Source organism: Octopus bimaculoides, chromosome 17 (assembly GCF_001194135.2).
Source record: "Octopus bimaculoides isolate UCB-OBI-ISO-001 chromosome 17, ASM119413v2, whole genome shotgun sequence".
Lineage (NCBI taxonomy): Eukaryota > Metazoa > Mollusca > Cephalopoda > Octopoda > Octopodidae > Octopus > Octopus bimaculoides.
In genome coordinates this window covers 5,484,085-5,498,262 of record NC_068997.1, presented here as the reverse complement: position 1 = coordinate 5,498,262, position 14,178 = coordinate 5,484,085, and the positions used below count along the sequence as shown (strand labels likewise).

At 33.8% G+C, this 14,178-nt stretch overlaps 2 protein-coding genes across 5 annotated transcripts in view; one reads left to right on the top strand and one right to left on the bottom strand.

Annotated features, from left to right (window-relative positions):
* Positions 1 to 2,656, top strand: part of LOC106868963 (solute carrier family 22 member 4) — a 38,745-nt gene extending 36,089 nt beyond the window's left edge. For all 4 annotated transcript variants that reach the window (XM_014914438.2, XM_014914435.2, XM_014914437.2 and 1 more), the window contains one exon: positions 2,194 to 2,656. In XM_014914438.2, the coding sequence (XP_014769924.1) occupies positions 2,194 to 2,412 (219 nt within the window). In that variant the 3' untranslated portion in view covers positions 2,413 to 2,656. The remainder of the gene's footprint in view (positions 1 to 2,193) is intronic.
* Positions 2,657 to 9,055: 6,399 nt separating this feature from the next.
* The window catches only part of LOC106868962 (ADP-ribosylation factor-like protein 16), a 27,192-nt gene continuing 22,069 nt past the window's right edge, over positions 9,056 to 14,178 (bottom strand). Inside the window, exon 6 of the mRNA XM_014914434.2 lies at positions 9,056 to 11,098. The gene's annotated coding sequence lies outside the window, so the exon portion shown is untranslated. The remainder of the gene's footprint in view (positions 11,099 to 14,178) is intronic.

The window sequence follows — 14,178 nt, the reverse complement described above, 5'->3', positions numbered from 1 at the left end:
AAATATTTTTATTAACAATTTTTCTGAGGAGACAGGGTCTAACCCATAGTCTTTCTCAGGAAGCGAAACCTTTAGACTTCTTTTTCTTATTTTTTCCAGCATGCTTGTTTGAAATGATTACTGCGGAAACAAACCGTTACGCAGAATGTAAACAAGCTGGAAAAAAAGATAGCTTGTGGTTTCCTGAAACTGTAGATGAAATAAGGGCATTTTTTTGCCATAAATATTATTCTGGGTATTAGACAATTACCCAGAATAACAAATTACTGGAGCAATCAGGAACCTTTTGGCAATGAATATGTTTCCAGTATTATGACGCAAGTACGATTCGTGGAGCCGAACCAATATTTACATGTGAGAGACACTAGCAGTACCCCAGTACGTGGAGAACTTTGAGACAAAAATTATGCAATAGAATTGATTAAGAGCCCTTTCTTCAATTATGTTCCAAATATCACATTAATATGTTGATAAATAAAAAAAGTTACAGGTGTTTAATGAGACTAGTTTAAATTCATGATTATTTTAGAATTTAATTGAAACTCATGAGGGGTGTATTTTGGTCTGAAATATAGTAATGAAAGGGTTAATAGGTTGCATGCATCACAGAACTCCAGTAGCCTAGTTCCCTCTTTGTATTGGGAACCAATTCCATGGCCCCCATGAACACCATAGAAGATACCGGATTGCAGTCCGACATACCCATTAAAATCACCAGCCGCAAAGACGAGGTCATTGCCACTCGTCTTTGAGGTGGCCTGTAGAAGGGTGTCATAAAAGTGGTCCTTCTGATCGTTTGGTAGGCCCGCTTGTGGGGCCATAGGCAGAGATAATTGTATTATTTATTTAATAATATCTACTTTCATAAGCTAATTTTATAAGTTGACCCTTCAATGTATAATTTCCTAAATCTCTCTCTCTCTCTCTCTCTCTCTCCCCCTTTCTCTCTCTCTCTCTCTCTCTCTCTCTCAATGGAATCTCTTCTTCCCTACTGTGTTCTCAAGTTGGCTACATATTTTTTGTACCTTCTATCTAAATTAACCCTTGCTTGTTCTCTCCGGGTTTCATGTTTGCTAAATATTTTTTGTATTTTCCGTACTATTCTTCTTATTTCTTCCCATGCATGCACACACACAGAACAAGCACACGTGTATTGCCCATTAGCTTTTACATTCCCTTCGATACGTCCATGGAAATTATTGAGTAGTTTGTTGACAAATTTTGAGTTAAGTCGAAAGATAGCCAATTAAGTAGGTGGGCAGCTAAACTAGTTGCATTTGTTCTGGGAGTTTGAGAGGGAGAAGAGATTGCAGGTGTGATAGAGGATGCCACCAGTGAGGTTTCTGGTGAGAGAAGAGAGATATCTGGTAATGGTAGTGGGAGAGAAGAAAGATATCCTGTAATGGTGGTGGGAGAAGAGAGAGAGATATCCGGTGTTGGTGGAGGGAGAAGAGAGAGAGAGAGAGATCCAGTATTGGTGGTGGGAATGGGCGGGCGCACCACAAACAAGCAAGGGTTAATTTAGATAGAGGGTACAAAAAATATGTAGCCAGCTTGAGAACACAGGACCGCAGAAGACATTCCATTTAGAAAATTACATGACGAATTAAGGAGGAACAAAGGCTGAGAGAAAGGGAGATTTAGGAAGTTATATATTGAAGGGTCAATTTAAATAATTAGTTTACGAAAGATATTAGTAAATAAATAATACATAAATAAATAAATAAACGTAAATAATAGTACATATTAAGTGTTAATCGTGAATGGATGAGTGAAAAGATTGAAAGACAAGAGAATATCTTAGCTTAGCAATGCATAACTGGGCATCCGAGAACAATTTAAGTTGAGATTGCATGAAAAACAGGGAGGAATTATGTGGGTAAAGTGTTTTATAGATATGCTACAACTGGAAGTGGACATTATGGAGGATGCTTTCTTCCTTCCTGGGCCACGCGTGTATATGTGAGTATATATGTTTGTATGCATGTTTGTACACACGTAATTTTTGGATATCTTAAAGACCATGTTTATGTCCAATTTTATACAACACCCATTCATATATTATATATTAGTTCTGTTTCCAAAATTGTTAAATCTATTTATGGAAAATCTTCTCTAATGAGACCACTTGGGGCTTTTTCATTGTTGGAATCATAATTTCCAAATTTTAATATACTTTTATTTCTCTTTCAGACAAAAGATATACCATTTGTGATATTAATTATTTTTGGTGTGCTGAATGTAATTGGTGCTATTCTAGTCCTGCTGTTACCTGAAACCCACCTGAAAGCTCTGCCAGAGTCTGTGGAACAAATTGAAGGATGGTCTGAGAAACCTTTCTATCAAATCTTTTGCTGTCGGACTGTGAAAAATGCCACTGAAAAACAGTTCACACAGGGAGAAATAAGCTGAAAAAGAGGGAGGTGAAGAAGACAAGTTAGGTAGCCTCATTGGGATTATGTTACTGGTGTTAATAAACTGATTTATAGAGCGGAGGGGGACACGCCTATATTCTTTTTATGTACATTTGTCGTTTTTGTTACTATCATCACCATTATCATTATCATCATCATCATTGTTTTACTATCGGGGAGATCAATCACCACTAAACTCAATAAAAAAAATAAACTCCTTGAAGTTTTCATTTATCTCTTTATATTCAGTGTTTAAATCCATCTTAATTGTCTTTGCCTTTTGTTCTTCCAGGTTAGGGTTGACAGTCTCAGTTTAATTGTCTCTGCTCTTTCTCAAATTTTGTGTCCTTGTGCTATTAGAAATTAATATTAGTTGGGTTTAAGGCAGTGAGATGGCAGAATGGTTAGCATGCCCAGCAAAATGCTTAGCGGCATTTTATCCATCTTTACGATCTGAGTTCAAATGCTACTGTGGTCAACTTTGCCTTTCCCCCTTTTGAGATTGATAAAATAAGTACCAGTTGAGCACTGGAATCGATTTAATTGACTCAAGTCCTACTCCCGAAATTGCTGGCTTTGTACCAAAATTTGAAACCAATATTAGTTGGGTTTTACCCATGCCGATATAGGTTGAACAGGTATTCACACAATTCATTGAAACAATTTATCAAAAACAGTTTCTAGAAAAAATTCAGTTAATTGAAATAATAGTTGCTCAAGTCAGCACTTTTTATGTTTGTAGATACAAGGTCTGTGGTGTATAGTGACATCACAGACAAAGAAACAGCCTGTGGAGTGGCCTGGCAAAAGAAATGTCTAGCCACAGTGTTTAGATAACACTAAAATCCATGTAACAGATCAAAGATCAGGAGTCAACTACACTCTTTTGCTCCATGTCCATAGGGCTGTATTTGAGTGAATACATGGTGACATTTATCTGGCCAGTCTTGAAGCTACAATCAGTGCTACAACTGATAATGTGACTGGAATGCCAACTTCCAGAACTTGCTTGTTCTTACCTTTTTTTTTTTTTTTTTTTATTCAGTTCTTCAGAACAGAAAGCCTTTACATAGATTTTGCTACCTAAAATGAGAAAACTGGCCTGTCTTTGTGGCACTATCAGTCTTATTTACACTTGGTTTAATGCTCGCAAGATGGCACAGCTCCAAAATAGTCTTGTATACATTTTTTTGCTCAATGATGTTTTGTTTGTATGCAGGTGTTAATTTAGTTTCCAAGCAAGTACTCGGAATCATTTGCTAAAAACTATTTTTCTCTGAAAATACAAATAGTACAAGTACAAAGATTTTCTGTTTTTAAATGTATGGAATGTTGCAAAGCAGGCTTGTTGGTGCTTCCACTTCACATTTGAAGAATTGTTGTTATTTTTGCTTTGTTGAGTTGATGCCATTAGGAATGAAGGTGAACCTAAACGTACTTCAAAATGTTGATAAAAAAATTGCCTTTTGTGTGTTTAGAAGTCAAATAAAAACTTGCCTTGTAGAATAGCTTTTCATGACTCAGACATGTAAAAATTCCATCCAATTTTTTGAAAATCTTTGGTTTTATGATATTGGCTAATGACAAAGAAAAAGCCAGCATCCAACTATAATGTTCATTTAGGCACAAGGCCAGAAACTTGGAGGAGGAGGTTAGTTGACTAAATTAGCCCAAGTATTCACCTGGTACTTTATTTTATTGACTTTGAAATTATGAAAAAGTTAACTTCAGCAGGATTTAAACCAAAACAATAACACATTGAATTTATGAATGTTTATTATATTGAATATTATGTGTTATGCAACTTGTGGGGTGAAATTTGATTTTGTGTGTCTCTTGAAAATCTCTGAACATCATTCTGTGACAGTCCAACATATTTAAACTCCTACCTGTAACAGCAGTCTACTATTATTACACAAAACTTTTGACTCATTTTATGTTTTCCTGGGGCTAAAAAAAGGTAGTAACATCATCCTAATCAGGACTGTCACTTTACGTTGGCAAATAAATTTTACTCTGTAGCATGTTACTACTTACTTCTCCCTCATAGATTTAAAATATTGTTTTCCTCTTTATGAGATCAGTGACTGTGTGTCACTTTAAGAGTATATACCTTGAACAAGGCTTAGTGTTGCCATCTCTAGCCAACAGTTATCCTGTGCCAATGAAGAGAAATAACCCAGAAACCATGGTCCGCAGTTACCGTTTCAAGCTGAGAGGGAACATTAGCTCCCTTGTTCAAGGTGTAAGGATGCAATTATGTGTGAGTGGCCAGCTGGGAAAGATGTTTTCCTGGGGCTAAAAAAGGTAGTAACATTGCCCTCATCAGGACTGCCACTTTACATTGGCAAATAGATTTTACTATATATATATATACTTCAGTAACAAAGAGTGACTTCGAAATCAGGGCTTGCAGCCCGATAACTAAAGTAGAGAGAGGGGCAGTGAAGCGTCATTCCTTAACTGCTATGTGTGAATGTGGTATGAACTAATTTTAATAAGATGCACTTCTACCAGCAGGCCATGCTTTGAGATTGATACCCCTCTCCACTGGACTTGCTGTTCCCCTGTTAGCAATACCTGCTGATGCTCCTGCTATGATGGCTGCTATTGGTTACAAGCAAAATCTGAGAAAATAATAGAACCTACAAATAATGAGCTATTTAAAATTTGTGTATCTGTTCAATTCTTTGTTTTTTCTGCAAATTTATTGCTATAAAATGTATCAGCACCATGCTCTACCTTCGTCTTCTTCAAAAGGTCTTTATTCATGGAAATGAAGACCAAATTACTCAATCTCTCTTCCCTTTGAGATCACCTCATATAATTATTTACTTTAACGGAGAAAGTGGTTTCTCTCAGGAAGCAGATGTGGCAGGTATGGTCAGAATCAGACTAAATTTTGTTACTTATGCCAGAGCTTGGTTTAGTTCAAGCTCCCATATTATGTTTGTGACTTGCTTTGCAAAATCTGCAACATAAACTGATTTCGGCTCGCATTTCAATCCATCAAAAATCCAATATGTTTTTATAGACATCCAAAAATGAAAACGTTTCCATCAAAAATTTTTTCATAAACATGAAAAAACTTCAGAATCAACAATTCAACAAATCTGAACTCAAAGATTTAAAACAAATGAGCCATAACTTCCAGCAAGATGTTGTTAAACAAAGTTCTTAAAACAGCTTCTGATTCTTGATGGCAGCCACTCTTTTGTGGTGGTTCAGCGACACCATTCAGAACCCAGCAGTGAAATTCTTCAAACTTGTTCTTGATATTGTAGTGATCCCTAGGATCTGAATCCTTTTTCACTGAACTATAAGTTTGCTATCATAAGTGAGCTGTAGTTGGGACATGTGGTCTTAATGTAAACACTCTATTTATCAACCAATTAGTTTGCAGATCAGACTACCAGTTAGAACATCATGTCAAGTGTCCTTTAGATTCACATCTTTTTCTCTAGTTAAGCAGTTTAGTACTAGAAATCAACCAAAGCTCTCATGGTATTCAAAGAGAACATGACTTGGCAAATCAAAACAAAGCTTCAACAAGATTTGTCTGTCTTGGATCTTTAAGATAACTAATATCTGAGCAAACACATTTAAATCAATCCCTGTATCTTAGTCTCACTAACAGTAAGGATTTGATAATTTATGTATGTATGTTCAATCTTCCCTTAAATCTGATGTTAAATGTTCAAGAGTTTTGCACTTGTAATATATACAACCAGCTTATTCTTACACCATGATTGATACAATTGTACTTACCATGACAATATTGACCCATTTTTTTTTTTTTTTTTTTTTTTTTTTTAAGTTCTTAGACCTCAAAATATCAAGCAAACCTTTTAGAAGAACTGAAAACAGAATCTTCAAGCCACTAATGAAAATTTAAACTTAAAATTTCCTAGGATTGCAATGATTCCACTTACATGTACTAATTCTGAAGCACTCTAATCCTCTAGATTTTCTAGCGTGGCTGAAAATACCCCAAAAAACACTACTTTTGTTGGACAAAATGGATACTTGTTGAGATGAATAATTCCAATTTGTCTCAGGTAACTTAGGAAATCACCTTCAAGCTGTTGACTTTGAGGAAAAAGTTGAAACCCTTTTTAAAGTGTGGAGGAAAACTCAACATGTATACTTGAAATTGATTGAGAGAGTACCAAATTAAGTGAATGTGCTTAATAATGTATAATGATATTTGCACTAAAAATCTTTATTCTAACTTACTCACCATCCAAATGCCCAGTCATCATGCTTCATCATTAAGTTTGTGAGATGAATTTTTGGCCACAATTGAATTCATTAACAAATTAATTTTTGAACTTCTGTCAGAAATGCAGCTTTTCTGTTTTTACTGACATCAACATACCCCAAAACCATTCTTGAAGTTTTTCTTTCTCAACAAATCACGAAATGTGTGACAACTGAGATTTCATTTGAAGAGTGTAACCTCATTAAGAATGATAGCAACAAATGCTGGTTTTTTTTTGTTTTTTATCATTGCCTTAATTTCAGCTTCAGTTGTAGCAGCTATACAATTAATGATCTCATATTGAATATCACTTGAAAATCTAGAAAATGTGCACTTGGCATTTCTCTTCATGAAATTTGAATATGATCTTCAACAATCATTGTATTCCGCTACTGCTTCACATATAACCAGAAAATTATCCTTATTGTTTGATTTTTCTGTTTCATCATGTTCTTAAATGGTAATTCTTGACAGGCCAAAATTTCAATACAATAAATTAGCCTTTTCAATATTTCATTATTTTTCTCAACTGATCAATTATGGAACGGAATTGAAGCTGCTTTCCATTAATCAATCACTGTATCTATTCATTGTCAGCTAAAGGCTTTCAGAGCAATTACAGAATTCAAATGGTTCTGAAATTTTTGTGTTTTGACAAAACTGTAATCAAATTGTTCAAATTGCAATAGCCAGTAGCTCTCCATGTGTTCTTATGTTGACAAAATAACAGATATAGGAAACAGAACAATTTGTTCAGAATGGACATCCTATCATCCACTCATACTGTTTATAATACTTGGAATCAAAATAATGATGATATTCTTTGCTCCCCACTTAGATTTTGACTTCTCTTTTCTGAGAATGATAATATTTTTTTTACCTTCAAAGCTTCTTGTTACAAAAGGTTGGGAAAGTAGAGAGGAAACTGAGCTAATTGACTTTTTGCCTTCCTTGGGATGAATGAAAGCATGAAAAATGTTACTGGGTTATAATTTTTTTTAATGAATTGAAGCTTTATTCTAAAGATTTGGGTGCTGGCTTCCATTTTTTTGTAACATTTTTAAAATAAATTTAAATATTTGAAATAAAATTTTTAAGCATTGGTATGGATTAATGGATGAAAATGTTTCTTTTTGATCATAAAACAATAGTTTGCCAGATGCTTCTTTTTGCTCCAAGTGTGAATTTGTTCAGAAAATTCTGGGTAGTAGTCACGACTGATTTCAGGGCTTAAGAGATCAAAAATATTCTCCATGGGTTAAATCTTTTCAAAAAGCAGTATATACTTTCTTCAGTACTGAATAATCATGCAAAATAAACCAGAACTGGCAATAAAGCAAACATGCAAATTGACTAAACATCCATTTCTTATCTAAATCTGTCCAACTTTTGAATAGGCAAGTCTTCGATCTCTGCTGCACAGTGCATTAAAAACATCAGCACTTCAGGAGAAAATATGTTGACAGCATGTCTTCTGGTTTAGTATGGTTGGAAGGCGAGCAGTAAAATTTCCGCTTTTCTCTACCTTTCTATCTTTGACCTCCCACTCTTTTGTTTTCTCTCTTTTACATGTTTCCTTCTTGAACAGAATAACAGACTACAAAAAAAAAATTTACACCACTGCTTTTTCTTACTATGATGGAAAGACAAGCAGAATTATTTTCACTACTTTTCTCTCTTGGACCTCCCGTTCTATTTTTCTCCACAACCATCAAAGCGCTCCTCATGACTGCAAGTTTGTGAGATGGTTGTGATCTGTAAACAGTTTTGAGTAGGAACCAGAAAGAGAAGTATGAACATGCAATGTGCATGTGCACACTGAATTTGTAAAATGGAAAAGAAAAAGAAAAACAGTGCACATGTTAAAATAAAACAGAAGAGAAGAATAAAAATGCATTGTTGAACAAGTTATATGATGGTCTGCATGCCACACCACTATTATGAAATTCTGCTTCAATTTTCTTGTTCTTCCAGATCTAAGAATAGAACAGAAAAGCAATCAGTTCACTTTTCCTCCTTTTTTCTCTAAACACCAGAGGCTTTCTTTACTTACACTTCTTAATAGTGATTGTTTAGAATTCATACCCGGAAAAAATGAAGGAAAGAGGAATACAAAAAAATATCACAAGTACAATAAGGATAGTGAAAATTATCAACAATTAATTTTATATTACACAAAAATTATCTATCCTGGAAAAAAAGTTAGGCATGCATTGCTGTAGGATTTTTGTTTCGAAGAACAAATTCTCTTCAGACTTTGCATGTAAAAAGACCAGCTCCAAATGTTGTCAGTGGGCCATCAGACAGCTGGTGTTAAAATATAAACAGAGGTGTATGATGCTTGTGTGTGCAGCCACACCATATCAACATGGAACAACAATTGTTTGTAAATTATTTTTATTCATTTTCATATCAATATTAAAGATACAGAAATTTGACATAAATTTGGCAAATCGTTTTAGTGAATCACATTAGAACAAATAAATACCAATCTGAGTATATAAAGGTAAAAGACAGGACAATGTTTCTGTCATTTTCTCACAAGAACAATGGTCTCAGTGTAAGAAATTTGTGCATCTGATATATTATAAGACTTGATAATTGTGATTGAAAGGATATTGATACCTGAACAAACTTACTGCCCCAACAGAATTTATAACAGTTTCTTTTTTCCAGTACAGCGTACAGCATTCCCAAAGTCTTAAGTTAGGACATGTACCCCACTTTTATTCCAGAAGCAGCATTTTTAGATGGGGGATGCAAGAGTCTGCTTGAAAGGGAGAATTGGAGATTTACATAGTGAAGGCACTCACAACATCCAAAAGACATTTGTCACAACATATATAAAACATCACACATCTCATACAAGGATACATATGGGCTCTCTGGTTGGTCCCTAATTGTTTTACACTTGAACATCAAATTACATAAATCCAAGTTATCACAAATGGTATCCAAAATGGGAAACTAGCATGAATTACATATACTATCACTAGATGTACATCTACATGCCTCACAACATCACTATCATAGAAACAACTAGTCCATCCATCATAATGAAGAACCACATCTACAAGAAAAACTTCAAAAAATTTCCACAGAAATTATCACATAAATATCTTCCATCTTTATCACAATTAAAATCACAGTTGAATTAACACATGAAAATCTTTAAGCAGAACAAACATACTTCATGAACACAACAAAATATTAAACATACTTCCTCTAGATATGAACTTCACCAAATGAACACTACCCATGTCAGGCCAGGCATGAATCAAATGTATCTAACTAAAAACCAGCCAATCATCATTAATACTTATATTACATAACTCTGAACATATATTCTGTACTTTTTCTCTCTCTGGAACACCCTATCACCAGCTCAACACCATACACCTCTTTTGTTGCATACATACACTACTAGATATAGGAGCACACAGCCAAGTTTGTCAACAGATGGGACCAGGTCTGGGAAGGGAATAGGAGGAACATTTAAGAGGAGGTTGACAACAGCTTTTATTTTTTTGCCTCAATAAGTTTCTGAGTCACTACTCACTTTTACCATCAATTAATTCCCTGCTTTGTCTCTCAGTGAATCAAAATCCATGTGAAGATTTTCTTTACACGTCTAAAACCATAAGATGTATAACTAAGTGTTTGAGTGTGCGTGTTTAGATAGGAACAAGGGGGCCAAGTTATGCTGATACTGAAGGCTTTTGACTGTTGTGTTAAAGGGGCAGTTTAGAATGCACACTCACTGTACTAGAAACCTGTTGTTTGTTGTGTTGGGCATTTCTGCAAGTCCTGGTACTTAACCAAGTTGACCATTGTCTTTTGGAGAAGACAGATAATGTGGAATAGAAAAAAACAAAAGACAAATAATTTGGACTGTTCAAAGATAATGTACAGTATGGTCTTTAAGAAAAAATGATATTAAAAAATAAAATGACAGCAAAAAAAAAAAAAAAATCATTAACACCAAAGAAATGAATGTTTTGAAAATATAGCAATATTAGCTGTTGTTTAAACCCCAAAAATTAGATAAAATTTATGCAACAGAAATGGGCCCAAAATTGTTTTTATCAATAATAACCAACAACATTTAATATATTACAATTACATTGAAAAAAAAAAAAGAGAGACCTCGTTTTTGGATAGAATTTTTTTTTGTATATATATGTATATATATATACATACATACATACATACACAATCTTTTTGTTTTACCTTTTCCAAAGAAATAGAATGTTTTCCATTTTAAAAACATTTTGTAATTAGCATTTCAACAATGTGTCATTATCATTATTATTATAATTATTATTGAATTACACAGTAATGTTGCCAACAACTGTGCGATTCATATATTACCACATTTAATGTCAGTTAAATTCTTCCTCACCAAGACTTTGCTTCATTGCAACTGGACCATGAAAAATAAATAAAAGAAAATGATGAGGTGTCAACCATTGCATACAAGTGATATGTTTCAACAAGATATGTAATGTACAATAGTAAAAAAAAAAAAAACATAAAAAAAAGAAATCTTGAAAGGAAAATAGTCACTGAAACTGATAAATTTTTTTTTTTTAAACTGTGTAAGCCTTGAAAATTTCTTTGATAACTTTTGGTATGTCAAGACCAGAATAGATGCCATTATTAATTATAGAACAATATTTTTAAAAGAATATATTTCATAAAATTAAAATAATTTAAATTTAGAAAAATAAGCTTTCATCATTGTCTTTTGCATGGTTAATATTATTCTTGTTTGCCCTGAAAGGCTGCCTGCAATGGAGCTCCAGAGAAGAATTAGATTTACCAGGATCACTTTGATGGCAAGGAAGATTTATTTTTTCATCATTTCTGTCAGTTAAGGACATTAGAACAACTGAATATCTACCCCATTACCTTGGAATTAAAAAAAAAAAACATTCATCTTTGGACATTTTTTTCTTTTTAACAAGTCTTTGCAAACATTACTTAGTAGTGATTCATGATGGTCAGCTCTGTGGGTGTGGGAAAAGTTGCAAGCTACAAAAGTGGTAGCAATGAATATGCTCAATAACATTTAACAGATTATATGAAAACAAAAATAACAGAAAAAATTATGACACTTAAAAAAATGAGGACAATTGTAGGCAAGGACATTGGCACCTAAACAAATAGAAATGAAAAAAAAAAGAGCAACAAAAGCAGAAATTTTAGGAACAAAGGCAACAACAGCTGTACAGTTTTTGCTAGCATTGCAAGCCAGAGAGAATAGCTGAACACATAGCAGCTTCAAGGAAAGAAAAAACATGGGAGAGGTAGATCACTAAAGACAGTGCCTCCTTACCTGAAAAATCACAGAAAGAGCAAGGAAGAAAGAAATAATTCTGTTTCTCAAAAAATGGAGAGGGCTTCTGTACAGCCTCAAGGAAAAAGTAAATGGAAACCTCATCTGATGTGAGTTCCATCAACCAAAGAAAGATATATGAAAGTGTTTGCTTGGAATTTAAGACCAAGAACACGGCAAGAAATCAGGTAGAGCTGATGCCCCATTCACCTGCCTGCAGGTTGGTGCTGCAATATATAAAGATTCTCATGGACAGAGTCATTGGTATGGATGTTCATCCCTGGCTTATTGTTACCTATATGGCACAATATAGGCAGGTAATGAACATGAAGGTCACACACAATAACATGTGGCTGAGTGGTGTCAATATCCAGGTCTTGATCCATCTATATCCATCAATATCCAGGTCTTGATGACCCTTAAAGATCACAACGCTATCTTGGAATTATACTCCTTTGTGAGGGCAGAAATAAATTTAATGAAAATGATGGTAGTACTGGGAAGAAAGCATAGTTGCTACACATGTGGTAGTTAGAGTCACCTGAGAGTTTTCTTTTCTGATTTAGAAAAAATCACAAAGGAGGAAAGTGGGCAATGGATAGCAATAAAGATAACAACAACTGGCCCTCAGGGGCAAGACCTTTAGCTACCACCCACACTGCACCACCAGTCACAACTTCAAGGATAGCTAGAAGAGAAGAAATCACAAACTGGTTTCTAATTTAGACACAAAGCCAGCAATTTTGATTGAAGCATGTTAATCAATACTGTCAACCCTAGTACTTGACTGGTATGCTATTTCAATGACCCTGGAAAGATGAAAAGCAGAGTTAACCTCAGCTGGATTTGAACTCAGAATGTAAAAGGTCAGAACAAGAACACAAGGCAATTTATCTGATGCTCTAACAATTCTGCCAATCTGTCACCCTTGAAATTAGTTATGATAATAAAGTCTTCAGCCCCCACCCAAACCCAATTCTAAAGATTGGGTTTAGGGGGCTGAATAACACCAAAATGTTACTGGTTCATATTCTATCAGTTCTGAAACAATGAAAGAAAGAGATTGATACTTGTGAGATCTGAACACTGAATATAGTGAGATATAACTCAATTATACCACTCAGCATTTAATCTGATTCTCTACCATTAGTGCTGTTGTGATGTTCTAAGAATATTTTGTGATATAGGATAAAATAAATGTCAGGTTTTATCAATGTGAAGAACGATAAAATGACAAGTGTCACCCTAGTGAGTTTTGAAATCAGAATCTAAAAATACATGACTAAATACTGCAAAGCATTTAATATGGTACCTCTGCTGATATTTGCTGCCCACTGTTGAAGCCCAATACCTAAATCGCTTTGGCATGAGGTCACATATTTAAAAATACAAGCAAACAACATCTCCACTTCATTTGTGTAAACATTGTAAGATTAAAAGGATATAAACTGTGAAAAAAAAAAAAAAATTAAAAGCAATAAATGCCATTTAATGTTACTGTTTAACACAGGTCAGTCCTAATTTTGTAGATTTATGATCAAAAGTGTTCTGTGACTATCCTGTCTCTTACTCAGACTTAATATTACATTATCTAAAGCATTTTTCTGTAGACGACACTTAGCAATATTTTGGTTGGGCTGCAATAAAGTTTAATGAAAACTTCTTTCTAATATATATAAGGAAAAATGGCACTCGTGATTATGATGATGAGGGTGGATCTCAGCAATGGAATGATCAGTTCATGAAGTTAACATACAACTGGTGGAGCACTGCACAGACACAGACATCCTTAATGTAATTCTCAGGGAGATTCAGCGTGACACAGAATGTGACAAGAGTGGACTTTTGAAAATACAGGTACAACTAATTTTTAACAGCTGAGTGGTCTATATATATATACATATATATATATATACACATACATATATATATACATATATACATATATACATACATACATATACATATATATATATACATATATATATATACATATACATATATATATATACATACATATATACATATACATATATACATATATATATATATACATATATATACATATATATATATACATATATATATATACATATATACATATATATATATACATATATACATATATATATATACATATATATATATACATATATATATATATA